At 42.2% G+C, this 27,350-nt stretch overlaps 1 protein-coding gene and 9 non-coding genes across 10 annotated transcripts; 9 read left to right on the top strand and 1 right to left on the bottom strand.

The window, feature by feature from the left end:
- Positions 1 to 5,303: 5,303 nt before the first annotated feature.
- On the bottom strand, positions 5,304 to 11,572 carry LOC129182710 (platelet-derived growth factor subunit A-like). Its single transcript, XM_054779149.1, has 6 exons — positions 10,719 to 11,572; positions 10,414 to 10,510; positions 7,161 to 7,268; positions 6,222 to 6,415; positions 6,033 to 6,159; positions 5,304 to 5,784 (listed from the first exon to the last, which is right to left on the bottom strand). Exons 1-6 carry the CDS (start codon positions 10,779 to 10,781, stop codon positions 5,774 to 5,776), a joined length of 600 nt encoding a protein of 199 aa, XP_054635124.1. The 5' UTR covers positions 10,782 to 11,572; the 3' UTR covers positions 5,304 to 5,773.
- A 9,738-nt stretch (positions 11,573 to 21,310) lies between these two features.
- trnac-gca (transfer RNA cysteine (anticodon GCA)) lies at positions 21,311 to 21,382 on the top strand. Its single transcript has one exon. It is a non-coding gene; the product is annotated as a tRNA-Cys (tRNA).
- Positions 21,383 to 22,377: 995 nt separating this feature from the next.
- On the top strand, positions 22,378 to 22,449 carry trnac-gca (transfer RNA cysteine (anticodon GCA)). The gene has a single exon. It is a non-coding gene; the product is annotated as a tRNA-Cys (tRNA).
- A 479-nt stretch (positions 22,450 to 22,928) lies between these two features.
- On the top strand, positions 22,929 to 23,000 carry trnac-gca (transfer RNA cysteine (anticodon GCA)). The gene has a single exon. It is a non-coding gene; the product is annotated as a tRNA-Cys (tRNA).
- A 270-nt stretch (positions 23,001 to 23,270) lies between these two features.
- trnac-gca (transfer RNA cysteine (anticodon GCA)) lies at positions 23,271 to 23,342 on the top strand. The gene has a single exon. It is a non-coding gene; the product is annotated as a tRNA-Cys (tRNA).
- Positions 23,343 to 23,834: 492 nt separating this feature from the next.
- Positions 23,835 to 23,906, top strand: trnac-gca (transfer RNA cysteine (anticodon GCA)). The gene has a single exon. It is a non-coding gene; the product is annotated as a tRNA-Cys (tRNA).
- Positions 23,907 to 24,398: 492 nt separating this feature from the next.
- Positions 24,399 to 24,470, top strand: trnac-gca (transfer RNA cysteine (anticodon GCA)). The gene has a single exon. It is a non-coding gene; the product is annotated as a tRNA-Cys (tRNA).
- Positions 24,471 to 25,124: 654 nt separating this feature from the next.
- trnac-gca (transfer RNA cysteine (anticodon GCA)) lies at positions 25,125 to 25,196 on the top strand. The gene has a single exon. It is a non-coding gene; the product is annotated as a tRNA-Cys (tRNA).
- A 477-nt stretch (positions 25,197 to 25,673) lies between these two features.
- On the top strand, positions 25,674 to 25,745 carry trnac-gca (transfer RNA cysteine (anticodon GCA)). Its single transcript has one exon. It is a non-coding gene; the product is annotated as a tRNA-Cys (tRNA).
- A 282-nt stretch (positions 25,746 to 26,027) lies between these two features.
- Positions 26,028 to 26,099, top strand: trnac-gca (transfer RNA cysteine (anticodon GCA)). The gene has a single exon. It is a non-coding gene; the product is annotated as a tRNA-Cys (tRNA).
- The last annotated feature ends 1,251 nt before the right edge of the window (positions 26,100 to 27,350 follow it).

Genomic DNA, 27,350 nt, shown 5'->3' with positions numbered 1-27,350 from the left:
TGTTATGCCCCTGGAAGAAGTCAGGCAGTGGTTGTCCTGTTGAAAAACACAGTCATTACCAAACAGATGGTAATGATCAGTCATGAGGGATGCCCTTTGCATCTCTCCATAGCTATCCGCTGGATGACGCCCCTGCACAACCTGAAACTCCATTGTTCCAATGAAGGAACAAGTAGCCCCGATCATGATGGCGGCTCCTCCACTGTGCTGTGTGGAAAACATACCAGGTGTGATCTCCTTGTCGTCCCAGTAACGTTGGAAGCCCTCAGGACCGTCAAGATTATATTTTAACCTCACCAGAGAATAAAATGTTCTTCCACCTTTCAATGTCCCATGTTTGGTGCTCTCATGCAATTTCCAAACAGGTAATTTTGTGACATTGAAGAAGATGACGACGGAGACGTTTTTGTTCTTAAAACCCTTCTCTCACAGATGCCGTCTGATGGTTATTGGACTGCATTCGGCACCAGTAACAACCTTCATTTGGGCCGAGGATCGTCCCATGTCTTGATGGACACTCTGTCATGATTCTCTGGCTAAGGGCCGGTGACATTTTTTTTGGTCTACCACTTGACTTTTTTTGTTCCACAACCCTCAGGATCTTTGAAGGAGTTTCAAATGACTGTCTTACTGCGTCCAACCTCAGCAGCAATCGCGTGCAGAAAGAAGCCTTGCCTATGCAGCCCAACAATCTGACCACGTTCAAACAGAGAAAGCTTTTTCGTCTTTGCCATTAAGAGATCATCACAGTGTGAATGCCTGACAGAAAATGACATTGAATCCACGTTTTTGCCAAGACTTTGGCTTTTAAAGACTATGGTCTTAAATTTTTGATCAGCTGATGAACAGCCTATTTCACTTTAATGCTTGTTTACAATAAATTGCTTAATTAAATTTTTTTTTGTCTCATTCCCATTTGTTCTTTGCGCATTTTGAAGCTCTACTCAGAACCTCCTTAAGATCCAACAGTGCAAAATGTAAATTCTTGGTCTTAAAATTTGAATCAGAAGTGTATAATAATTTTAGAAAAAACATACTGATATGTGTTGTTATGTTTTGTATACCAGATAATTATTAATTATGGTTCCTTGCCATATACTGTAAATAGCTACGGCATCCCTTCTTAATATAGCTCATTAATATTGCCTAAGAATATCATTTTAAAGCAGAAAGTAAAATAAACCAAAATAAAGTAATATAATAACAATAAATCAAAAAGAAAATACAAATAAAATATATAGTTATAAAATAATAATAAATTGTTAGAATATTTTTTGTCATGTTCAGTGTTATCGCTTTGCTGCCGCCTGTCTGTTTTCTGTTGCAGTGCATACCATACCCAAATTACTCATGTGAATCACCTGTGACCAATTACCTGGGCCTTTATCAGCTGCTGCCAGACCACAACCAGTTGCCAGTTATTCCTTTGCCAGCCCTGCTTCCTGCACCTTCCTTCCCTGGCTCCCAACTGGTCTTTATTACTATTACTACTATTCGCCTTGTTACCATTGTGATTCCTGCTGCTCTGTATGCCGTCTTTGCTACAGCTTCCTTATTTATCGCGTGTGTCTTTTCTTCCTGCCTTGCAGTGTTTTTTGTACAACTTTTTGGCCTTAGCCCTGAGCTTCTTAGTTGTGTTTTTGTACTTTTGTTGTATTTTTTATATATATTTATTACCTATGGTAATAAAACGTATATTTTTTCACCCAGCGCATTTCCCGTCTGCATTTTGGTTTCCAACACTTGGCTGACAGCCTATCGTGACATTTTTCTTATTATAGTTGGTGCAAACATTTAGTGCATGTGTATAATTTCAAAAATATGGACGGCAACTGTCATGAGCCCACTGCTTCCGTTTTCTCTATTTTTTGTAAAACTTCCTGTCAACTTTGCATCTTCCACTGTTGCCCGTAATTCCCCGGATCATAATCTCTTGAGCCTCACCAGGTTCATGAAGTGACCTCTTTCCCTGCATGCAAACTGCAGCTAATCCTCTTCTTACACAGATTTCGTGAGCCAAGTATGAATTTTAACAAACCATTTTGAAAGTAACACGACGTCACTTTGCACAAGGGATTAAATGTTAAACTCCCTGGTGTGTTTAATAAGGGAAGGCTTGTAATTTAAGCACCTTTTCCCAAAACAAAAGTAGAAAATCAATCATTAAAATTAATTAAAATGAATGTTAATCATGCACATATAAAGGAATCATGCACTTAAAAAAGGGTGTTAGGAGTGTATGGACTCCTACTCTTTGCCATCAATGGCTTTTAATGGCTTTGTGGTAAATGCCAGCACGAGGGATTAAAACTGGGGAGGAACATGCTCGAATGACATCAAAACCATCGGCAGACTTTACTCAGAGCTGCAAGGCTTTTTTAATCTCACCCGCTGCGAAATAGCTTATGGCTCTCGACGATTGTTGTACGAGGGGGTCATGTGACTTTCATGTGGTTTACTGTGATGGCCCTCAATCAGCATGTCAATGAACGCATACTTTTGACAAGCCTTTCTCTCCCAAGTGCATTAAAAAATATTTAAATCACCACCACTCTCAAGCTGAAGTGGACTGTTTTTTTCACACAGCAGCTTTTTGTGTGTCTGCAAACAGGCGACAAGCTTTTGGTGAAAAAACAAAAGGGTGAACTGCAGGGGATGGAGTGGCCGACCCTTGGGGGGGTGCAGTTGGTCACTTTTTTTGTGGACTGACAGCAGAGAGTAACTTTTTGACTGTGTAAGCGGTATACTAGTATAAATGCAATATTAAAATCATTATATACTCTTTACTTTTTGTAATCTTTAAGATATATCCACCTCAGGGGACCGCCATGTTGCTAGCTGTGTTCTTTGTGCCCCTTTTATTACTGCATGGTACACAGCCCTACTAACTGTACAATAATTCACGCTTGGAATGTCGTGGCTTCACTCTATCATGGGTTTTCAAAAATATATTAATAAACCACTGCTGTTTTGTGGTTGAATACAGCCTATCATTTGTCAAAAAATATGCATATACATATATAATATAAGCAAATGTTACTATTTTGTTGCCTAAATTAAGAATTTTCAAGCATAAAAATAGCCAAATGAGCTAAAATACAAATAGAAAGCATTCAGAAGATGCATTCAAAGACGCAATGATATGTAGTATTCTACACTGGTCAACAAGTGTCAGCAATGTTACATTAATGAGACAATCGCCACCGCAGTAAATGCTGTACAGAAACCAGAAGTAAAAACAAGGAACTCTCAATGCTAACATGTGTGTCTATATTATGTCTTATTTATGCCTTATATATTTTATTTTCTTTTATTATGTCTACTATATTGGGTAATATGAGTGTAAATATGACTGTAGGTGTGTTTCATGTCTAGAGAACTCTAACAATGGTTAAAAACTGTATTTAGAAGGTGGTAAACAGGTTGTCTATTCTCTATTTACAAAAATATTGCTTACCCCTGTTGCTGTGCCTTAGCTCTGGATGCTACAGTATTATACTCCACAGTCTCCACTTTACTGCAGCGCGCCATAATCCTGGTGCCCTTAGTCTCCTCTTGGATAACACTCATCTCCTTACCATGAAGTGTTCTCCTCCGTTGTTGTTGTTTATTAGTGTGTCTTGTACCGACTGTTGCATTCAACCCGCATCAAAAATCAATAGTCAACTCTTGCTCCGACATCCTCTTTAAAAAGACTGTAAACTGTAACTGCCGCTTACATAAGGAGACGTTTCTTCTTCTTGTTAAATAGACAATGAAAGGTTCATGGTCATACTTCCATCTTCTTAATATCTACACAATTGAGGTTGAGGTCAGGTGATGATGAGATGTGTGGTCAAAAGGGGAGGGCGTGTTCAACTCCTCACATCAGGTTGTTTCGGGTTGCATTTTAGCCATGAGCATGCTGCTAATCTGCTTATCTGAGCTTTACAGGGATGGAGGTTTTTCTCCATACAGACACACACATTCTTCTGCTTTCATTTCCTCCCTCTCACCTTTCACTTACACACTCTTATCCCCATCTGTCCCATCTCTTAGCAGCATGCATGTACAAGGAGTCCTCTTGTCAGCGATATAAAGACAGATGCGGAAATACCAGGTGATGAGATGTGATGCTAGGTGGTGGTTATTGCTAGTAAACTGGCGGGAAAAAGGGTCGCATTAATTATATGAAAGTAGTAGTGCCTGTGTGGGAGCAAGCATTCTGTGTGTTTTGACTTTGTGGATTATTTTTAGTCTTTCTGTTTATTTCGATCGTGCCAGGCGGTGGTTATCGTTAACAACTGTCAGGGAGAGCAATCACGTTCATTATATCACAGATATTTTGCACGTACGCATGTGCTGGTGCATGGAGTTTTACTTTGTGGATTATTTTGAATCTTTATATTTCTTTCTATTGTGCAAGGTAGTGGTTAATAATAATAATAACAATAACTTACATTAAATTAAATTGTATGACAGGTTTACAATGCACAAGCTCCTACATATGAGTGAACATACCATGGGCTTTGACTTTTTGGATTATTTTGGGTCTTTCTGTTTTTTTCTTTTGTGCAAGATAAAATTTTTAATAATGACTGCTGGGAGGCGCAATCATATTAATTGTCTACATTGCACCTATGCATGAATGAACGTGCCATTGGCTTTGTGGATTATTTTGAGTCTTTCTGTTTATTTCGATGGTGGATGGTGGCAGCTATCGTTAATAACTGGTGGGAGGAGCGGCCGCATTAACATCAATATTAATATTGATCTCACACATCCTTACACACCTAGACTAGACTTTGTGTATTGTTTCCAATGTTTTTGTTTATTTATATTATACAAATTTGCTGTATAATTAATAAATATATGGCGGGATAAATAAGTGGTGGGGAGAGCGTACATTTATTGTATGACACATCAGCATGGCACACAAGCGTACCGTGGGCTTGGTGACTTGGTGGGTTATATTGAGTCTTTCCGTTTATTTCAATTAGCCCAGGTGTCTGTTTTAATCAATGACTGGCGGGAGGAGCGATGCATTAATTATATGTATGTTTTACACACTGTCTATAAGTATGAGCGAGCGTGCCGCAGGCTTTGACTTTGTGGATTATTTGAAGTCTTTCGATTTATTTTGTGGCGGTTATCATTAATAACTGGCGGGAGGAGTGATGTTCTTCTGTGGTCTTTTACATGCGTGCTGTTCTCACAAGAGGTTTTAGCTTCAGAATAATGATTCTGCACATAATCTCCTTGACACACATAGACATAACACACACATAGTCCCTTTTGTGTTACAAACCTGTTGTGCTAGCATATACAGTATAAATAGTTTATTAGTAATGGCTACATGTCACAAGGATGTTGTAACACCCCTTTGAGATAATGACAGGTTATACTGTACAAAGAAGAGTATACTGTGCAAGATAAATGTTGGAAATGTATTTAAAAAAAAATCCTAATCCAAGTCTTTAGAGAGGATTGATCCATTGTTTATAATCCAAGACGCTGAGAGGTTTATAGAACCAGGGAGGAGTCCCACCATCTTACGGTTTCTCCATTGAGGAATGGTGGCGTGCTAACAGTTAGCATGCTAGCAGCCTGTTGGTCTGTCTTTGTGTTGTTGCCAGTAGGATGAAAATATCCATTAAGGGTCGGTCAAAAATGAAGGTTCCACAAGTATGATGCTAGAAAAAGCCAAAAGTGCATTTGCACTTGCCTTGTTCTTGGTTTTATTGGGGGGTGGTTTAAATGCCGTCTTAACTGTTCTGCTCCATTCCATCAGTGTTCACCTGATGCCTGTTGAGAGAGTTCAAATGGAGGTTAAACGTAGGAAATACAGTAAGGCCTTAAGGATGTTAAAATGTTACAACATTTCCTGTGTAGTTAATAAAGGTTTTACAATGATCACAGTTTCATGTTGGAACAGATTATTTCCATTTCCTTTATTTACTATGGGAAAATAATGTTTTGAGGAGAACAGTGACAAATGTCTCAGGAAAAGGATCATAAATAGCTCCTAGCTCTGTGTGCATTAGTCCTCTCACCATTGTCTGTGTCAGAGTTTGGGCCGCTTTGGCGTTTGTTGGTACAGGCGCACTCCAGGTGGTCCTCCAGTCTCACCTGCACCTCCCTAAGCTTAGGCCGCCGCCGCACATACTCCACCTTTGCCACCTTGGGGTGACGAAGCAGCCAATGACATGCAGGCTAACGTGAACATAATTGTGCGTATTTACCCTGACGATGCGGTGGTGCTTGCGGGCTGCATGGCACCTCATGTTGCTAGTGTTGCAGCAGCCCGTGCAACGCTTCACCTCCACGCACGTCGGCCAGATGATGAAGTTGGCGGCGGTGGGGTCCACCTGACTGCGAGGGATCTCGTAGATGGTGGTACGCACCTTGCAACCTGCAGGCAACGCCTCCTCCACCACTGCAGGGCACAGGAGACACTTTTCAGCCCTGGTTGGTGCAGTATGCCAGCTGTATCACCTTGTTTGTCTCCATGCTGTGCATATGCCTGCCCCATGCTGCACCTGTGACTGTTTCACCAATGATGTGCCTGTACCACGCGCGTGTCTCATCAATGCTGCGCTTGTGTTATTATGTACGCCAGTATCATTTGTGTGTATTTCAAATCTGCGCCTGTGTCGCAACGTGCGATACACAAGTATCATGTGTGTGTCATTAGTGCCGCACATGTGTCACATTAGAGTTACTCCGTTTTCATGTGTGTCGTACATGCTCAGTCTGTATTGGATGTTCCTCTCACTAGTCTGCACCTGTATCACCATGTGTCTTATTAGTGTTACACCTGTATCATATGTGTCTCTCGCTAGTTCTACACCTGTATCACCAGCTGTCTCACCAGCGCTAAGCCTGTATTGTATGTGTCTGACCAGCGCAACACCTGTGTCATGTATCTCACCAGTGCTTCACCGGTATCATGTGTGTTTCACCAGTGGTCCGTCCGTATTGAATGTGTCTCACCACCGCTACACCTGTGTCATTTGTCTCACCTTTGACAAACCTATAATGTGTGTGGCATGCATGCTGCAGCACATTTGCTTCAACAGCATAATTGCATGTGCGACTCAGCAGCACTCATTGCCATTTGCACCACCGTATGTATTTTCTGCAGTGTTGAACCTGTATCATCGTGTTTGTGCGTGTCTCACGTGTGCTCCTCTTGTAGCGACCATGTGTGTGCGCTCGCTTCAGGTCGGGGAAGCCGTGAGAAAAGACTTGGTCGTAGTTGTGTTTGGCCCCCTCGATCAATTCGTTTTCTGGACAGAGACAAAACAACACGTGCACATGGGGATGTCACACAATCTCACACTTCCCAGTGCCTTGCGTCAACAACACACACACTTTGTTTGAAGGCTAAAGGCGTGACTGCTTCTAGCAGATGTCCATAGCTGGTTTATCACATCCGTGCTCCACTGAAATGATTTCCACAGCTTCACCATGACCTAAACAGAGCTGCACTGCATGTTTACTTGTGACCTGTTTCTCATACTTTACATCAGAGGCTCTGTCGAGATTACGATAACTCAGTTATGCTGGCATGGAAACACATGGCAGGTCACTTTCAGGTTGTTACATGTCTTGTATTAGCTCTCATTAGATGGTTCTGGTGTACCTAATTAAGTGACTGATGATCTCTAGGATGTCCTCCAAAAATCTCCCTCCCTCCTACTCACACACACACACACACACACACACGCACACACACGCACACTCTGTCTGTCTAACCCCTGCCAGTCAGGAATGTGGGCATGAATTATACATAGCAACGTAAGCGCCCTTCCAGCCAGCCGGTCCTGCTCTCAGAGCAAATAATGGGCCGGCGTGACAACAGCATAATGAAGTGAGCCACTTGACCCCCGCCAAGCCCGGGGAGCCGTCACACTCTGCATTTGCATGTCAATGATGCCAGGATTAATGGTGGCACCGCATGTGAAAAATGAATCTACAGAGTCGTCGCAATGTTGTTATGTTGTTGCTTTTGTACGGCCGCTATCTTCACAGGTCGCACTTCTTTTGGCGTCTTTGCTAGAACTTAACATTCACTTCAGTCAGTGAAGGTATACAGCCGTGAAATTATGGAATAAATAGTCTTGTTCTGAGGCTTACTACAATTCCCATAATGTACCATAATAACCTTACCTGAAGTCATGTTAAAGTGAACCGAGCTACTTCCTGTGTAAAACGTACTGGACTTCCTCCTGTGCAGCTAAACCAGCTTCCACTCCTTTCTACAGGATTTGAGAGTCGTTTCTGTCATATCTTCCGCGCAAACATGCCTTTGTAAATGTTTGTGCACTGGGAACAGAAAAGGCTTTTCCCCAAACTGTTCCCCCCCAGTCGGACGCATGCAATTATCCTAAATGCCTTGGTAAGATGACAAATTATGTTCCAAGAGGTTCTAGTCTGGTCCCTGACTTTTTAATTAACTGATTAGGAAGCGGGTCCAAAGAGTTTTGTCAATGTACTGTAGTGCCACGTCCACAAAAGAACACGTATTTTTAAAATCATGCATTTTTCCTGTGAAGACTGGCCTTGTTTTTCCATGCATTCACTGTAACCCTACTTTTTGGAAATCGGTTATTTCTGTCAAAACACAGGACCAACTCACATGTATGATTGCCCTATTCACTGTTGCTGCCATTTTTAATGTGCCTTTTCCTGAAATAACGTTTAGCTTCTGATTGGCTAAAATGGCCAAGGGCTTATGACTCCACCTGTTGCTTTGGCATTCACTTTTTTAATGCTATTGGTGTCAGCAAACCTGTTAGACACGACAAAGATCCTCCATCCTAACTCGTGTCCCTTTCTAAGAAAACATTTCCCAAAATCTCTTGTCTGGTTTGGCAGCGGCTCACAAGTCTGAAGAGTTCACTGAGAGTGTAAAGAGCAAGACGGGGCCACCGGGTCTCTTAGCAACATTTGTGCTAATGAGATGAGAGGACAGCATCCACTGTCCTTCCTCTGAGAACCCAACCAGAACCAGATTAATACTTCAATTTGTCTGACTCTCATGACACTACTGACTGGGAGGGGCGGCCTTCAGACTTTCAACTTGCAAGGCTCTATTCGCACACGTAAAAGTTTCATAACATGACTTTGATGTAACCACTGGCTCCCCTTTTTAGACATTTATACAGTGCTGTTTTTATGTGACACATCGGTTAGATAAACTCTTCTAGACATTGTCTAATCAGGGCTTTTCAAAGAGTGGCACAGTGAACCCCCCTCAGAAAAAAACAACTGGGTCCTCCCCTACACCACAAAAACATTTTCTCATTATTTTGTCTCTCTTTTATCTCTCTTGCCATAAAAACTGATTCATTTTGATTCTGACATAAATGAATATTTTTCTTTATTTTCTCAAGTTACTGAGCCTCCCCCGAAGTCTTACACTTTAATGGCTGTGGGTCATTATATGAAACAAACAAAAAAAAAGATGCACAACCCCTTTTTACTGCGCAGAATTTGTGAGTCACAATAATTTGTGTACCCAATTAAAAATGTGACATATTCCACTGACAATCACTATCTTGGCGCTGCCTGACACAGCAGAGAAAGGACAGGGAGAGTCGACTGGAGCACAGCCAAAGCCAGAAACATACAAATTAAACACACTAAATTACTTATAGTATGACGATAATAGGATATGGTTATTAAATCACCACTCTGTATTAATTATATAATAAACACAGCAGGGAAAAGTCAAGATATATAATAAGTACTTGAGGGGGAAAGTCAGCAGCTACTCATGGAAGTAATAAAAACTAGATAAGCACTCTGAGAGCGCAGACCTCCTATTGGTCCTATTGTGATTTACAGTATTATAAGTATTATATTATTAGTATTAGTCCTACATTTATTTTATGTACATATTTAGAATTCTTGACCATGAAAATATATCATTAGCAGTCGGATTCATAATATCAATATTAGTTCAGTGGTTATTCAGAAAAATCACATTTTTTTCTGGATGTCTTTTGAAGATCCATTGGCCCACTGCAGATTCCCCAGTGTCTTGGCTATATATAATGTTGTTTGTTGTATGTTTATAGCATCGTGTTCTATGATTGGAAAATTTCGAAGGTTTTTCATTTTCTGGATCATAGTATCCGGAATTATTCCATTAAACGGACTAGTCTTTAATTATTTTGTAGAACCTGTTGGAAACTTGTCAGTTCTTCCATAACCCATTTCCGACAATTCCTGAAAAAATCATCCAAATCCATTCAGAACTTTTCTAGTTATTTCGAACACAAACAAACAGATAACCTAAAGTAAAAACATAACCTCCTTTGGCGGAGGTAAAAAAAATACAACGTTTTTGTTTTCTAATTAGCTTATTTTTATTTATTTATTTTAGCAAATTGTAGACCAGCATTGACGAAAGATTTTTTTTTTTACCTACGGTGTCTATCTCGAGTAGCCGCTGGAGGTCGCTGATGCTCTGGATCTCACTGCGGGAGAGTCGCTCTAAAAGCTCCCGGGGGAGAGGAGACTCCTGACGGGGAAAGTAGTGAGTTAGAACCCGGTCGTTTATCTGTAGAGGCGTTATCGCTTATCGCACGTACGTTTCTCACCAGCAGATTCGTCATGCACAAGTCATCGTAAGAATTTATTTACATGTGAGTAGCAAACTTTTCTAATTCAAGATAAATAATTAAAGATAATCAATACATTTTCAATAACCAGCCGCTTGCTGTGTTTACCTCAGCAGCGGCGCGTACAAGGCAGAGCCAGCTGGCGAGGAGCTGGTAGAGCGCGGGTCTCATCTCCTCTGAGGTCCGCTGTGAAAGCTCCAGGACGGGCCGAGGGTGCACTGACAGAGCCGGGGTGGAACCATCCCTCCCTCGGGACAACGGGTCACTCCTCCAAGGAGAATCAGCCAGGTAGAAATCGGCAGAATCAATACTCCCACAAAGAAATATCCAAATGTTATGAAATCAATTTAAAGAAATGGTCCAGTGTGAGGGAAGTATACGACACCGATGGCATTTATAGCTCCTGCAGCATCCATCGTGTCTTTCCCATGAAATCCATAATATTCCTTCATATGAAGTTTACCAGTGTAGCTGGAGCTATATAAACAAAAAAACGAGTTGAATAGCACCATGTAGAGCTCAGTGATACCTGCCTGATCTCCAGTCTTCCGGGCTTAATGAATCTAGATGCCTCTGTCCCAGGATGTGACTGTCTGCGCGCGCCCCGGTGGCCATAAATAGACGGGAGCGCGCCCCCTGTTTAAAGAAGGCTGCATGCGTGGCATTTGACCTTAAAACCCCCTCCCAAACACAACACATGCACCATTATATAATTTAAATCAAGAAGACAGAAAGTTGGAAACATTATCATGGCTTGTAAAGCCGAGGTTCGTTAATTTGTAACCCGCTAAAGTTGTTCGTGTTGGTGTTGAATTTAGTGGTAAAAGTGGTGAATGAGTGTCAACACTCAGGTGACTGGGTTCCAACTATTTCTGTGATCATGGAAATGTAAAAACTACCATCAGAGTTCATTCCATTGTGTGTTGCTGCCATATAAGTGTATAATGATAGCAAGGACGACAGGTGTGATAATAACCATAGAACCAGAAATGAAACTTACAGTCATATAGGAAAGCATCTTGCTGAACAAAACAATTAATAAAATATTTAACAAATACTGTAGATAATAATGATAATGATGATAACGTGGCCGCACGTTACCCCCGTGTGTGGGTTTTCTCCAACATTCCAAAAATATGCATGTTAGGTTAATTGGTGACTCTGAATTGTCCATAGGTACGAATGTGAGTGTGAATGGTTTTTCGTCTATACATATGTGCCATGTGATTGGCTGGCGACCAGTCAAGGGTGTACCCCGCCTCTTGCCCAAAGTCAGCTGGGATAGGCTCCTGTATACCCCCGTGACCCTATTGAGGATTACCGGTAATTGGTATAGAGAATGAATGAGTGAATTATAATGTAAAAAAAATCATAGCGTAAAAAACATGGCTAAAAAAAAGTAGCTTTAATGCTAATGAGCTGTGTTTGTCCATACCTGTCTTCGGCAGAGTGTGTCTCTCTTTTTTCGTTTACTAGATACACACTGTAACACACTTGTCCAATGTAACAAATGCCATATATCACATACAACAACTTAACATTAAGGAGAGGGACAGGAGGATGCAAACATTAGCAACACAATCATACAGTGGTGTGAAAAAGAGCTTGCCCTTTTCCTGATTTCTTATTTTTTTTGCATGTTTGTCACACTTACAGTAAATGTTTCAGATCATCAAACAAATTTAAATATTAGTCAACAAAACTGAACACAAAATGCAGTTTTTAAATGAAACTTTTTATTACTAAGGGAGAAAAAAAACAAACCTACATGTCCCTGTGTGACAAAGTGATTGCCCCCTAAACCTAATAACTGGTTGGGCCACCCTTAGCAGCAACAACTGCAATCAAGCGTTTGCAATAACTTGCAATGAGTCTCTTACAGAGCTGTGGAGGATTTTTGCCCCACTCATCTTTGCAGAATTGTTGTAATTCAGCAACATTGGAGGGTTTTCCAGCATGAAGCGCCTTTTTAAGGTCATGCCACAGCATCTCAATAGGATTCAGGTCAGGACTTTGACCAGGCCACTCCAAAGTCTTCATTTTGTTTTTCTTCAGCCATTCAGAGGTGGACTTGCTGGTGTGTTTTGGATCATTGTCCTGCTGCAGAACCCAAGTTGGTTTCAGCTTAAGGTCACCAACAGATGGCCGGACATTCTCCTTCTGGATTTTTTACAGCAGAATTCATGGTTCCATTTATCACAGCAAGTCATCCAGGTCCTGAAGAAGCAAAAGAGCCCCAGAACGTCACACTATTTTGCTGTTGGTATGATGTTCTTTTTCTGAAATGTAATGTAATGAGTATTTTCCCAAATGTCTTGGGCATCATTAATATGTTTTCTGGCAAAATTGAGATGAGCCTTAATGTTCTTTTCATTCAGCAGTGGTTTTGGTCTTGGAACTCTGCCATGCAGGCCTTTTTTGCCCAGCGTCTTTCTTACAGTGGAGTTGTGAACACTGACCTTAACTGAGGCAAGTGAGGCCTGCAGTTCTTTGGATGTTGTTGTGGGGTCTTTTGTGACCTCTTGGATGAGTCGTCGCTGCACTCTCACTGCCACTCCTGTTCCCACTGTTCCATGTTTTTGTCATTTGTGGATAATGGCTCTCACAGTGGTTTGCTGGAGTCCCAAATCTTTAGAAATGGCTTTATAAACTTTTCCAGACTGATAGATCTCAATTAATCTCAGTTATGTTTTAATAGGGGGAAATCACTTTTTCTGTTTTTTTTCTCCCTTAATAATAACAAAAGCATTTAAAAACTGCATTTTTTTGTTCAGTTCAAGATTCAAGAGAGTTTTATTGTCATGTGCATGGTAAAACAGCAGTTATACCATGCAATGAAAATCTTATTCTGTTCATTCTCCCAAGAAAAGAAGAAAACACAAGAAAGAATAAGAACATAAGAAACATAAACACATAAACATATATACCAATAAATTAAGCAACAACAACAGAAGAGACATTAATACAAGTAAATAATACAAATAAATAAATAAATAAATAAATAAAGTGCTATGAGTGTGTGCGTGTGTTGCGTGCGGCGAGTGCGAGTGCTTCGTTGAGAAGCCTGATGGCCTGTGGGTAAAAGCTATTTGCCAGCCTTGTGGTCCTGGACTTCAAACTCCTGTAGCGTCTGCCTGACGATAGTAGTGTGAATAATGAGTGTTGTGGATGTGTGCTGTCCTTGATGAGGTTGTGTGTTCTGCGTAGGACTCTAGATTTATAAATGTCTTGCAGTGAGGGGAGGGCTGCCCCAACAATGTTCTGTGAGGTCTTGATCACCCGCTGGAGTGCCTTCCTATCTCGTGTTGTACAGTTACCGTACCAAACAGTGATGGAGGCGGTAAGGACACTTTCGATAGTGCATCTGTAGAAGCAACTCAGGATTGTGGTGGACATGCCAAATTTCCTCAGTCTTCTCAGGAAGTACAGTCTCCTTTGGGACTTCTTCAGAATTTGTTGGGTGTTGTGAGACCAGGTGAGGTCCTCGCTGATGTGTGTGACAAGGAACTTGAAGGTTTTCACCCTCTCCACCTCAGTCTCATCAATAAACAGGGGTCTATGTGGCTCCTTTTCCCTTGTTCTTGGGTCGATGATCATCTCTTTAGTCTTATCTGTATTGAGAAGGAGATTGTTATCATGACACCAAGCTATGAGGTCCGCCACCTCTCTTCTGTATGATGTTTCAACACCACCAGTGATCAGTCCGATGACTGTAGTGTCGTCCGCAAATTTAATGATGCTGGTGTTGTTCTGGGAGGCCACGCAATTGTAGGTGAAGAGCGTGTAGAGGAGCGGACTCAGCACACACCCCAGTGGGGTCCCAGTGCTCACAATTCTTGAGCTGGATGTGCGATTGTGGACTCTGACTGACTGGGGCCTGCCTGTTAGAAAGTTAAACACCCAGTTACAGAGGGAGGGAGACAGGCCAAGTGTGAGGAGCTTATTTGTGAGTTTGTGGGGGCAGACTGTATTAAAAGCAGAGCTATAGTCTATAAATAGCATTCTGACGTATGTGTCCTGGCCCTGTAGGTGAGAAAGGGCTGTGTGGATGGCAGTGTTGACTGTATCATCAGTGGACCGGTTCTGGCGATATGCAAACTGTAGAGGGTCCACAGTTGCCGCCGGGATGCTCTTTTTGATGTGGGTCATGACTATTCTTTCAAAGCACTTCATAACAATAGGAGTGAGTGCTATAGGGCGATAGTCATTCAAGCAGGTCACGTTGCTCTTCTTGGGTACGGGCACTATGGTGACTTAAAGCAGGTCGGTACAGATGCTTGTGCAAGCGACAGGTTAAATATGTCAGCAAGCACATCAGCTAGCTCTGATGAGCAAACCCGAAGTGCACGTCCTGAGATGTTGTCTGGGCCTGCTGCTTTTCGTGGGTTTGTTTTGTTTAGAACCCTGCGCACATCAGCTGATGTCACCATGAGAGGTGAGTCCTGTGTGCTCCCCAGGTTCAGCCACCCTCTCTGCTCATCAGGAGTTTGGGTGTCAAAGCGGGCATAGAACTCGTTCAGCTCATCTGGAAGTGTGGTTTGGCTGGACGTGGCTACGCTACTCTGCTGTCGATAGTCTGTGATGTGCTGGAGCCCCGCCCACATGCGCCGAGGGTCTGAGGTGGAATAGTGGCCCTCCAGCTTCTGTCTGTACTGTCTTTTGGCCTCCCGTATGGACCTCCTCAGGTCATATCTGGCCTTTTTGTAGTCATCAGCGGTGCCCATGACAAATGCAGTCGAACGAGCACGTAGCTTAGCCCTTACATCACAGTTCATCCACTGTTTTTGGTTAGGGTATTTTCTGTAATACTTGGTGGTGGTAACAGTCTCTATGCATGTGCTAATGTAGCCAGTAACAGCAGAAGCATATTCATCCAAATCAACAGTACAATCTTCCCTCCCCGCTGCAGTTTTAAACACATCCCAGTTTGTGCAGCCAAAGCAGTCCTGAAGTACTTGATCAGTTTCTTCATTCCACACTTTAACTGCTATACTTACAGGGGGAGCTTTTTTAAGAAGTTGTCTGTATGTTGGATAAAGGAATATAGAGATGTGGTCAGCCTTTCCAAAGTGGGGTCTTGGAACAGCCTTCAAAGCACCTTTCATGTTGCTGTAGACTTGGTCCAGGATGTTATTTTCCCTTGTGGGAAAGCTCACATGCTGGTAATATTTGGGGAGGACAGTCCTGAGGTTACAGTGGTTGAAATCGCCAGATATAATGAATACAGCGTCTGGGTGTTTGGTCTCGTGTTTATCAATGATGTCATGCAGGAGGCCTAGTGCATTAGCAGTGTTAGCTTGTGGTGGGATGTAAACAGCAGTTAAATACACAGCGTTAAACTCACGAGGTAAATAAAAAGGTCTGCATTTCACCATCAGCAGCTCAATGTCCTGCGAGCAGTGCTTTTCCATCGTCTGTACGTCTGTGCACCACCGTTTGTTTACGTAAACACAGACGCCGCCACCTCTGTGTTTACCAGACGCTAAAGTCTGATCTCCCCGGTAAGCAGCAAATGATTCTAACTGGATCGCCGAGTCCGGTATATCCTCCGTCAGCCAGGTTTCTGTGAAGGTGAGGACACAGCATTCCCTGATCTCACGTTGAGCTGTAATCCTTGCTCTTAGTTCGTCCATCTTGTTTTCAAGAGAGCGGACGTTGGCTAGCAGCAGGCTTGGTAGCGGTGGCCGAGTCGCTCTAGCTTTTAGCCTAGCATGCAGGCCGGCTCGCTTGCCTCGTTTACGCCTAGGATGCTTTGCTCGCCGGGTATTCAGCTCACCGGACCCGCAGGCTGCTGCGTTCTCCCGGCGCAGAAGAAAGGCAAAGTCTGAGAGGCTAAATGAAAGTTCATAGTGAACCCTGCCGATGTTCAAAAGTGTCTCTCTGTTGTAATGTACTGCGTGAATGTGTTGAATGTCCAAAATGAACAATAAAATAGCAAAAAATAGAAAAACACGGGAGAGTGTCACAGAGACGTCTGCCACGGAGGGCACCATCTTTGATAATTGTGTTGTCATTGACTAATATTTAAAGTAGTTTGATGATCTTTAAGTGATTTAAGTGTGAAAAACGTGCAAAAAAAAAAGAAAAGGGACAAACACTTTTTCACACCACTGTTTAGTACTAGTGTTGCACTCACATTTGAAGAGCAACATCTTGCTAGATAAGCCTATTTGCTAAAGAAAAACAAAATGATCAAACTTGCAGTTTTCATGTCTGTAGTTGACTGACCAGTTTGTAGAACTTTATTTTAAGATGTGTAGTGAAGCCTCTGTTTTTTTTCTTGACAAAACGGTCCTCTGTGAAGTGGTGGGCATATACACGAGGGGGGGCTCATCTAGTCAGAGGGTCAGAGGGGGTACCATGTCCACGAAGAAGGAGGTTTTACCTTCATGTCATGAAAACGACCATTTAATGCCTCTTCTCTCAAAGGTGGAGTGAACAAGTGATGGAGATTTTTCTCATATTTAAACAGGCCGTGGGGACCCATATTACATTTTAATGTTCACCAAAGCATCACAATTTTCCAAAAATGTCTTCTAATATCCAAAAGCTGGAGAAAAAGTGTTTTCGTTTGCATTGAACAAAGTTGAGGGACTGTTAAATCAGACTTTAAAGGGGTAAAGCTTAAGAAAGCAGCACTGGAATCTGGAAATCCAGCCTCAAGCATTGAAACATGCACATACACATTTGGGCTCCCTTTGTCTCCTTCAATTTGTCATAGACACACACACAGACACAATTACACACATAGTTAATCCGACTTGATGTTGTGATAGAAAGGGAAGGACGAGAAAAGAAGAGTGAGGCCAAGTGGGTCACAAGCAATTCAGACCTTGAATGGCAACGCTGACCAGCGCTGTCACTTCCTGCGTTTTCACACTGTTTGTAGGATGCACCTCAGTCGTTCTTGTGTCCTTCTCTGGACCGTCACCTTCCTGCTGTCTGAGGATCAAGCGTGACCAACACACAGAGAGAGAGCGAGATGATGCAACATACTGTACATTGTTTGTGTGTGTTTGGCTCACTTTGTTCATTGTTCATCATAGTCAGAATTTTACTTGGCCCATATTCAAATTTAGTATGTTCATAACGAGAAATTGTATCTGTTTCGCCTGTCATTTTTTCCCCCACTCATCGACTCAGTGTCATTCAAAAGCCTAAACTAACATTATTAGAAACTAACATTATCAGAACCTGATGGTTTTCCTAAATAAATCTTATGATACATGTAGTGTATCAAATAATTGATTGAGGACGCACAGCGGGGTACGTTGCGGTCGTCTACGAAATAAAGAAATAAAAAGTTCAACACACTTTACAACTATTATTCTAACTTTGTTTTATGGTGCAATATTGTAGGTTTGAATCTGTGTTGGGCTTCTCTGTGTGGAGTTTGCATGTCCTCCCTGTGCGTGCGTGGGTTTTCCACATTCCAAAAACATGCGTGTTAGGTTATTTAGCAACTAGGTATGAATGTGAGTGTGAATGTGAATGTGCCCTGCGATTGGCTGGCGACCAGTCCAGGGTGTACACTGCCTCTTGCCTAATGTCAGCTGGGATAGGCTCCAGCATACCCGAGACCCTAGTGTGGTTAAGTGGCATAGAAGATGGATGGATTTCGAAATAATTTACACAAATATTACAAAAACACTCAAAAATATACTTTAAAAAATCTTATTTTTGTAATAAATACAATGTGTAATTAATTTGTATCATACATTAGTACTGTTATTTCTTAAAATTGTATTATTATTATTATTATTTTAACAAATGAATAGTTATACATTTGTAATATATTTTTATGGTACAATACACCCTACCCTAACCCTACTTTTGGCCCACCCTATATATTAGAGAGCACTCAGAAATGTGCTTCTTTTTTTAAACAAATAAATTGTTCATTTATTCATGAATGCCAATAAATTAATATAAATTTATCATTTATTTGGATAAATAAGACTGTTGTAACACTGTTTATAAAATAACATTAACATTAACTTCCTCTTTTGTTTTTCATTTGTAGATTACAAAAAACAGTATCTACTATGTCACAATAACAGTCATAACTATTAAAAATAATCGTTAGAAAAAAAGTATGATATAATATCTATATAATATCTCTAATAAGATAATTTTGAAAGGATTAGAAAAACACGGCGTGGGATATGAGTCAGATCAGCATACAATCAAGATGAGATTGGCACCAATAGGTTAAGACGACAGGAATATTTTTAGGAGTAGCCACAGAAAAAAGCAAGGGTGTGTCAAAGTGACAGTCAAGGCAGTAAAAGTTCATTCAATGTGAATAAGGTTGGATAAAAAACCTTTACGAGCAGGGTGGGTAGAATCACAAAAAGAACATAAGAAAGATAACTTATTTTTCAAAGTCAAAGTACTTGACCACTAAACCCCCCTCATGGACACCACCCAGAAGCTATTGTGTGATTCATGAATGTCTGGTTACTGGCCAAGTGTGGAATTGTCCTGGATTACCATCTTAAATATGTTGTCATTTACTGATAATTTGCCTCCCCCGTGCTTGAGACCACTAGCAGCAGGACTTTATTTGGCCTTGTCAGGAGACAATGCTGTGCTGGTAGAAGTGGACGACTTGTTCAAATTCATATGAACTAGTATTGTTCTCATTTTGTCATTTATAGGATGCACTCAAACCGCAAAAAAACATTACATTGCTCGGAACAACATAAAGAAAGAACGGCGGACAAGGTGTATCTTGTGTGTTTACATTTTCACATGTAAAGTAAAACAGACACATTTTATCCAAGAGGACACTACAGCATCCATAGATAAGACACAGCAACAGGGTACTGGGTTTATTTTGCCATTTCTTACAGTGTATTCTCAAATGTTACAAAGTTAAAAATGTTACGACAAAGATGCTCGACCAATGACAGACCAAAAGTGTTTTAAATCACCCATATGGTATCAACGTGGCATTCTTCAAACCCCAGCAGACTGGGAATGATACCTGCTGATTTTGCAAGTGGAAAAGAGCCATTGCCAAGTAGAGAGGTGGCAAGCTGAGTACTAGGTGTGCTACGACTTTTTGTTTGTCATTTTTGCTGTTTGAGTCACAGAGGAACCGCCCCTGCTCTAAAATGGTATGGTGCTGCCCATTTATTAGTAATGCCTTACATGATCCACCATAAACCAGGAAGGAAGTGGCCTGCTAACATACATTGGGTTTTTTTACTCACTTTTATACTAATACAATACCTTCAACATATTTCTTGTGAATTTTTCTTGTACTGTACACCAATAAAATATCTATTTAACAAGAAGAAGAGCAAACTGAGAACTGTCTTCCCCTATCAATCTCATTGTCCACTGCTCAAAAGAGACTAATTAGTAAAGCTCTCAGGCCAATTATTAGCACGCTGGGAAAAATCCTCGACTCTCTTCATCCAAAAGGGAGGATTTCTGCCTCATTGTGGCAGCACTGGGAGAAGAGGATGTACTGGGGCGTTGTTGGGAGGGCCGATGTGGTGCTTTTGGCTCTGAAACAATGCAACGCTCTCTGTAAAAGGAGCATAATGGAGGGGGAGCAGTGTTTTCACACACACTCACACACTTACTCAGTGAGTTGATGACCACACTTGTTTCCAGATGAGGGAGGAAGCTTCCGTTTAGCTCCACACTCTCACTTTGATACACATCGACATATTCAACCAGCAAGGACCATACAAGGCCATGAAGCTCAGATCTCCAATTTAAATCTCGGTGGCCCTTTTTAGTTTTCTCCGGTGCCTTTTAAGGGATAGTCCAACTCAAACAAGGCTACCTGCATCTTTGGGTTAAGTCTTTTTGGCAGACAAAAAATTCTTACATGGTGGTGTAGGTCAGTGGCAGAGCATTTGATTGCAGATCAAGAAGTCCCCAGTTCAAATCTGCACTCTCTTCTCTGTTGTGCCACATCCCTTTTCGAAGGATAATCTAATTCCCCAAATTTTCCAGAGGAATGTTCGAGTCTCCGCACAATTCATGCAATGAATCCACATATGCTATGTGGGAGTCTGACTCAGAGGGAGAGTCTTTGACTGCAGATCAAGAAGAGGTCCCGTATTCTACTCTGGGTACCCCTTTCTTAGTTTTCTCCATTGTCTGTCAACGGATAATCCAGCTCAAACAAGGCTACCTGTGTCTTTGGGTTAAGTATTTTGGAGGAAAGTTTAAATCCACAGTAGCTCGGCGTAGCTCAGGGCATTTGACTGCAGATCAAAAAGTCCGCAGTTCAAATCTGGGCCCTTTCTTCTTTGTTGTTGGAAAATCTAATTTCTACAATTGTCCTGTTCGCATCCCCACACAATTCATGTACAATTAATCCACACATGCTGTGTGGGGGTGTAGCTCAGTGGAAGAGTGACTGCAGATGAAGAGTTCAATTCTGGTTGCCCCCTTCTGAGTTTTCTCCAGTGCGTTTCAAGGGACAGTCAAGCTCAAACGAGGCTACCTGCTCCATTTGGGGAAATGTTTCTGTATTTCCTGAAATCTTACATGGCGGTGTAGCTCAATGGCAGAGAATTTGACTGCAGATCAAGACGCCCTGACTTAAAATCTGGGCACTCCCTTTTCTCTTGCTCCAAATCCCTTTTTGAGGGATAATCAAATTTATGAAATTCTCTGGAGGAATGTTGCAGTGCTCACACAATTTGTGCAGAATGAATCCATGCATATTATGTAGAGGTATAGCTCAGTGGAAGAGCATTTGACTGCAGATCAAGAGGTCCCTAGTTCAACTCTGGGTGCCCCCTTCTGATGTTTCTACTGTGCCTTTTAAGGGACAGTCAAGTTCAAACGAGGCTGGCTGCGTCATTTGGTGAAATGTTTATGCATTTCCTGAAATCTTCTAAATCTGGCAAAGAATTTGACTGCAGATCAAGAGGACCCCACTTCAAATCTGGGAACTCCCTTCTCTCTGGTTCCAAATCCCTTTTTGAGGGATAGCTTGTATAGCTTGTCTTTTGGGGAAATGTTTGAATGCACGAAAAATTGATACACAGTGAATGCTGAAATCTTACATTGTGGTGTAGCTCAGTGGCAGAGAGTTTGACTGCAGATCAAGAGGCCCCCACTTAAAATCTGGGTACTCTCTTCTCTCTTGTTCCAAATCCCTTTTTGAGGGATAATCTAATTTCTAAAATTTTCTGGCGGAATGTTCGCATGCGCACACAATTTATGCACAATGAATCCCTATGTATTATGTGGGGGTATAGCTCAGTGGAAGAGCATTTGACTGCAGATCTGGGTGCCCCCTTCTATCTTGTTCCAAATCCCTTTTTGAGGGATAATCTAATTTATAAAATTCTCTGGAGGAACTATTGAGTCCCCAGACAATAAATGCTAAATCGGTCCACCCATGTAACGTGGGGTTATAGCTCAGTGGTAGAAAGTTTGACTGCAGATCAAGAGGCCCCCACCTCCATCCTGGGTGCCCCCTTGTGATGGTTGCATGGTGTCTTTTAAGGCATAGTCGAGCTCAAACGAGGCTACCTGTATCTATGTCTTTTGGGGAAATGTTTGAATGCACGAAAAATTCATGCACAATGAATCCTGAAATCTTACATGGCGGTGTAGCTCAGTGGCAGAGTTTGACTGCAGATGAAGAGGCCCCCCACTTCAAATCTGGGTACTCCCTTCTCTCTTGTTCCAAATCCCTTTTTGAGGGATAATCTAATTTCTAAAAATTTCTGGCAGAATGTTTGCATGCGCACACAATTTATGCAGAATGAATCCCTATGTGTTATGTGGGGGTATAGCTCAGTGGAAGAGCATTTGACTGCAGATCAAGAGGTCCCCAGTTCAACTCTGGGTGCCCCCTTCTATGTTGTTGCACATCCCTTTTTGAGGGATAATCTAATTTATAAAATTCTCTGGAGGAACCTTTGAGTCCCCACGCAATTAATGCAAAATCAATCCACCCATGTAATGTGAGGTTATAGCGCAGTGAAAGACCATTTTACTGCATATCAAGAGGTCCCCGGTTCAATTTTGGGTGCCCCCTTCTGACGTTTGTACCGTGCCTTTTAACGGATAGTCGAACTCAAACGAGGCTACCTGCGTCTCTTATGTAAGTCGTTTGGGGAAATGTGTGTGCCTTTCCTGAAATTTGACATGGCGATGTAGCTCAGTGGCAGAGAGTTTGACTGCAGATCAAGAGGCCCCCCACTTCAAATCTGGGTACTCCATTCTCTCTTGTTCCAAATCCCTTTTTGAGGGATAATGTAATTTCTAAAATTTTCTGACGGAATGTTGTAGTGCTCACACAATTTGTGCAGAATGAATCCATACATATTAGGTGGGGGTATAGCTCAGTGGAAGAGCATTTGACTGCAGATCAAGAGGTCCCTAGTTCAACTCTGGGTGCCCCCTTCTGATGTTTCTACTGTGCCTTTTAAGGGACAGTCAAGTTCAAACAAGGCTGGCTGCGTCATTTGGTGAAATGTTTATGCATTTCCTGAAATCTTCTAAATCTGGCAAAGAATTTGACTGCAGATCAAGAGGACCCCACTTCAAATCTGGGAACTCCCTTCTCTCTGGTTCCAAATCCCTTTTTGAGGGCTAATGTAATTTCTAAAATTTTCTGACAGAATGTTTGCGTGCCCACACAATTTATGCAGAATGAATCCCTATGTATTATGTGGGGGTATAGCTCAGCGGAAGAGCATTTGACTGCAGATCAAGAGGTCCCCAGTTCAACTCTGGGTGCCCCCTTCTATCTTGTTCCAAATCCCTTTTTGAGGGATAATCTAATTTATAAAATTCTCTGGAGGAATGTTTGAGTCCCCACGCAGTTAATGCACAATGAAACCACCCTGTGATGTGGGGGTATAGCTCAGTGGAAGAACATTTTATTGCAGATCAAGAAATCCCCAGTTCAACTCTGGGTGCCCCCTTCTTTGTTTTCTCCATTGTCTTTTAAGGGATAGTCGAGCTCAAACGAGGCTACCTGCATCTTTGTCTTTTGGGGAAATGTTTGAATGCACGAAAAATTGATACACAGTGAATGCTGAAATCTTACATTGTGGTGTAGCTCAGTGGCAGAGAGTTTGACTGCAGATCAAGAGGCCCCCACTTAAAATCTGGGTACTCTCTTCTCTCTTGTTCCAAATCCCTTTTTGAGGGATAATCTAATTTCAAAACTTTTCTGGCGAAATGTTCGCGTGCGCACACAATTCATGCACAATGAATCCCTATGTATTATGTGGGGGTATAGCTCAGTGGAAGAGCATTTGACTGCAGATCAAGAGGTCCCCAGTTCAACTCTGGGTGCCCCCTTCTATCTTGTTCCAAATCCCTTTTTGAGGGATAATCTAATTTGTAAAATTCTCTGGAGGAATGTTTGAGTCCCCACACAATTAATGCACAATGAAACCACCCTGTGATGTGGGGGTATAGCTCAGTGGAAGAACATTTTACTGCAGATCAAGAAATCCCCAGTTCAACTCTGGGTGCCCCCTTCTTTGTTTTCTCCATTGTCTTTTAAGGGATAGTCGAGCTCAAACGAGGCTACCTGCATCTTTGTCTTTTGGGGAAATGTTTGAATGCACGAAAAATTCATGCACAGTGAATGCTGAAATCTTACATTGTGGTGTAGCTCAGTGGCAGAGAGTTTGACTGCAGATCTAGAGGCCCCCACTTAAAATCTGGGTACTCTCTTCTCTCTTGTTCCAAATCCCTTTTTGAGGGATAATCTAATTTCGAAACTTTTCTGGTGAAATGTTCGCGTGCGCACACAATTCATGCACAATGAATCCGTATAGACTATGTGGGGGTATAGCTCAGTGGAAGAGCATTTGACTGCAGATCAAGAGGTCCCCAGTTCAACTCTGGGTGCCCCCTTCTATCTTGTTCCAAATCCCTTTTTGAGGGATAATCTAATTTCTAAAATTTTCTGGCGGAATGTTCGCATGCGCACACAATTTATGCACAATGAATCCCTATGTATTATGTGGGGGTATAGCTCAGTGGAAGAGCATTTGACTGCAGATCTGGGTGCCCCCTTCTATCTTGTTCCAAATCCCTTTTTGAGGGATAATCTAATTTATAAAATTCTCTGGAGGAACTATTGAGTCCCCAGACAATAAATGCTAAATCGGTCCACCCATGTAACGTGGGGTTATAGCTCAGTGGTAGAAAGTTTGACTGCAGATCAAGAGGCCCCCACCTCCATCCTGGGTGCCCCCTTGTGATGGTTGCATGGTGTCTTTTAAGGCATAGTCGAGCTCAAACGAGGCTACCTGTATCTATGTCTTTTGGGGAAATGTTTGAATGCACGAAAAATTCATGCACAATGAATCCTGAAATCTTACATGGCGGTGTAGCTCAGTGGCAGAGTTTGACTGCAGATGAAGAGGCCCCCCACTTCAAATCTGGGTACTCCCTTCTCTCTTGTTCCAAATCCCTTTTTGAGGGATAATCTAATTTCTAAAAATTTCTGGCAGAATGTTTGCATGCGCACACAATTTATGCAGAATGAATCCCTATGTGTTATGTGGGGGTATAGCTCAGTGGAAGAGCATTTGACTGCAGATCAAGAGGTCCCCAGTTCAACTCTGGGTGCCCCCTTCTATGTTGTTGCACATCCCTTTTTGAGGGATAATCTAATTTATAAAATTCTCTGGAGGAACCTTTGAGTCCCCACGCAATTAATGCAAAATCAATCCACCCATGTAATGTGAGGTTATAGCGCAGTGAAAGACCATTTTACTGCATATCAAGAGGTCCCCGGTTCAATTTTGGGTGCCCCCTTCTGACGTTTGTACCGTGCCTTTTAACGGATAGTCGAACTCAAACGAGGCTACCTGCGTCTCTTATGTAAGTCGTTTGGGGAAATGTGTGTGCCTTTCCTGAAATTTGACATGGCGATGTAGCTCAGTGGCAGAGTTTGACTGCAGATCAAGAGGCCCCCCACTTCAAATCTGTGTACTCCATTCTCTCTTGTTCCAAATCCCTTTTTGAGGGATAATGTAATTTCTAAAATTTTCTGACGGAATGTTGTAGTGCTCACACAATTTGTGCAGAATGAATCCATACATATTAGGTGGGGGTATAGCTCAGCGGAAGAGCATTTGACTGCAGATCAAGAGGTCCCTAGTTCAACTCTGGGTGCCCCCTTCTGATGTTTCTAACAAGCCTTTTAAGGGATACTCGAGTTCAAACGAGGCTGGCTGCGTCGTTTGGGGAAATGTTTATGCATTTTCTGAAATCTTACATGGCGGTGTAGCTCAGTGGCAGAGAATTTGACTGCAGATTGAGAGGACCCCACTTCAAATCTGGGAACTCCCTTCTCTCTGGTTCCAAATCCCTTTTTTAGGGATAATGTAATTTTTAAAATTTTCTGACAGAATGTTCACGTGCCCACACAATTTATGCAGAATGAATCCCCATGTATTATGTGGGGGTATAGCTCAGTGGAAGAGCATTTGACTGCAGATCAAGAGGTCCCCAGTTCAACTCTGGGTGCCCCCTTCTATCTTGTTCCGAATCCCTTTTTGAGGGATAATCTAATTTATAAAATTCTCTGGAGGAACTATTGAGTCCCCACCCAATAAATGCTAAATCAATCCACCCATGTAACGTGGGGTTATAGCTCAGTGGTAGAGAGTTTGACTGCAGCTCAAGAGGCCCCTACTTCAAATCTGGGTACTCTATTCTCTCTTGTTCCAAATCACTTTTTGAGGGATAATGTAATTTCTAAAATTTTCTGACGGAATGTTGGTGTGCTCACACAATTTGTGCAGAATGAATCCATGCATGTTATGTGGGGGTATAGTTCAGCGGAAGAGCATTTGACTGCAGATCAAGAGGTCCCCAGTTCAACGCTGGCTACCCCCTTCTGATGTTTGTAACATGCATTTTAAGGGATAGTCGAGCTCACACGAGGCTACCTGCGTCGTTTGGGGAAATGTTTGTGCATTTCCTGAAATCTTACATGGCGGTGGAGCTCAGTGGCAGAGAATTTGACTGCAGATTGAGAGGACCCCACTTCAAGTCTGGGCACTCACTTATCTGTTGTCCCAAATCCCTTTTTGAGGGATAATCAAATTTTTGAAATTCTCTGGAGGAATGTGTGAGTCCCCATACAATTAATGCACAATGAATCCACCCATGTGACGTGGGGGTATACCTCAGTGGAAGAGCATTTGACTGCAGATCAAGAAGTCCCCACTTCCATCCTGGGTGCCCCCTTGTGATGGTTGCACGGTGTCTTTTAAGGCATAGTCGAGCTCAAACGAGGCTACCTGCATCTATGTCTTTTGGGGAAATGTTTGAATGCACGAAAAATCAAAGATCAAAGATGGTGCCCTCCGTGGCAGACGTCTCTGTGACACTCTCCCGTTTTTTTCTATTTTTTGCTATTTTATTGTTCATTTTGGACATTCAACACACTCACGCAGTACATTACAACAGAGAGACACTTTTGAACATCGGCAGGGTTCACCATGAACTTTCATTTAGCCTCTCAGACTTTGCCTTTCTTCTGCGCTGGGAGAACGCAGCAGCCTGCGGGCCTGGTGAGCTGAATACCCGGCGAGCAGAGCATCCGAAGCGTAAACGAGGCAAGCGGGCCGGCCTGCATGCAAGGCTAAAAGCTAGAGCGACTAGGCCACCGCTACCAAGCCTGCTGCTAGCCAACGTCCACTCCCTCGAAAACAAGACGGACGAACTAAGAGCAAGGATTACAGCTCATCGTGAGATCAGGGAATGCTGTGTCCTCAC

This window comes from Dunckerocampus dactyliophorus, chromosome 6, assembly GCF_027744805.1.
Source record: "Dunckerocampus dactyliophorus isolate RoL2022-P2 chromosome 6, RoL_Ddac_1.1, whole genome shotgun sequence".
Classification (NCBI taxonomy): Eukaryota; Metazoa; Chordata; class Actinopteri; order Syngnathiformes; family Syngnathidae; genus Dunckerocampus; species Dunckerocampus dactyliophorus.
Note: the sequence above shows the minus strand (reverse complement) of the source record. Positions and strands in the feature narration are given on the sequence as shown.

Excerpts from the sequence above, each read along its gene's own strand:
- LOC129182710 (XM_054779149.1), bottom strand. The coding sequence starts at position 10,781 with ATGAGACCCGCGCTCTACCAGCTCCTCGCCAGCTGGCTCTGCCTTGTA. Across the intron at positions 6,416-7,160 it reads TCGCTACAAGAGGAGCACAC|TGGTGGAGGAGGCGTTGCCT; the intron begins GTGAGACACGCA and ends TGTGCCCTGCAG. Across the intron at positions 6,160-6,221 it reads AGCACCACCGCATCGTCAGG|GTGGCAAAGGTGGAGTATGT; the intron begins GTAAATACGCAC and ends CGTCACCCCAAG.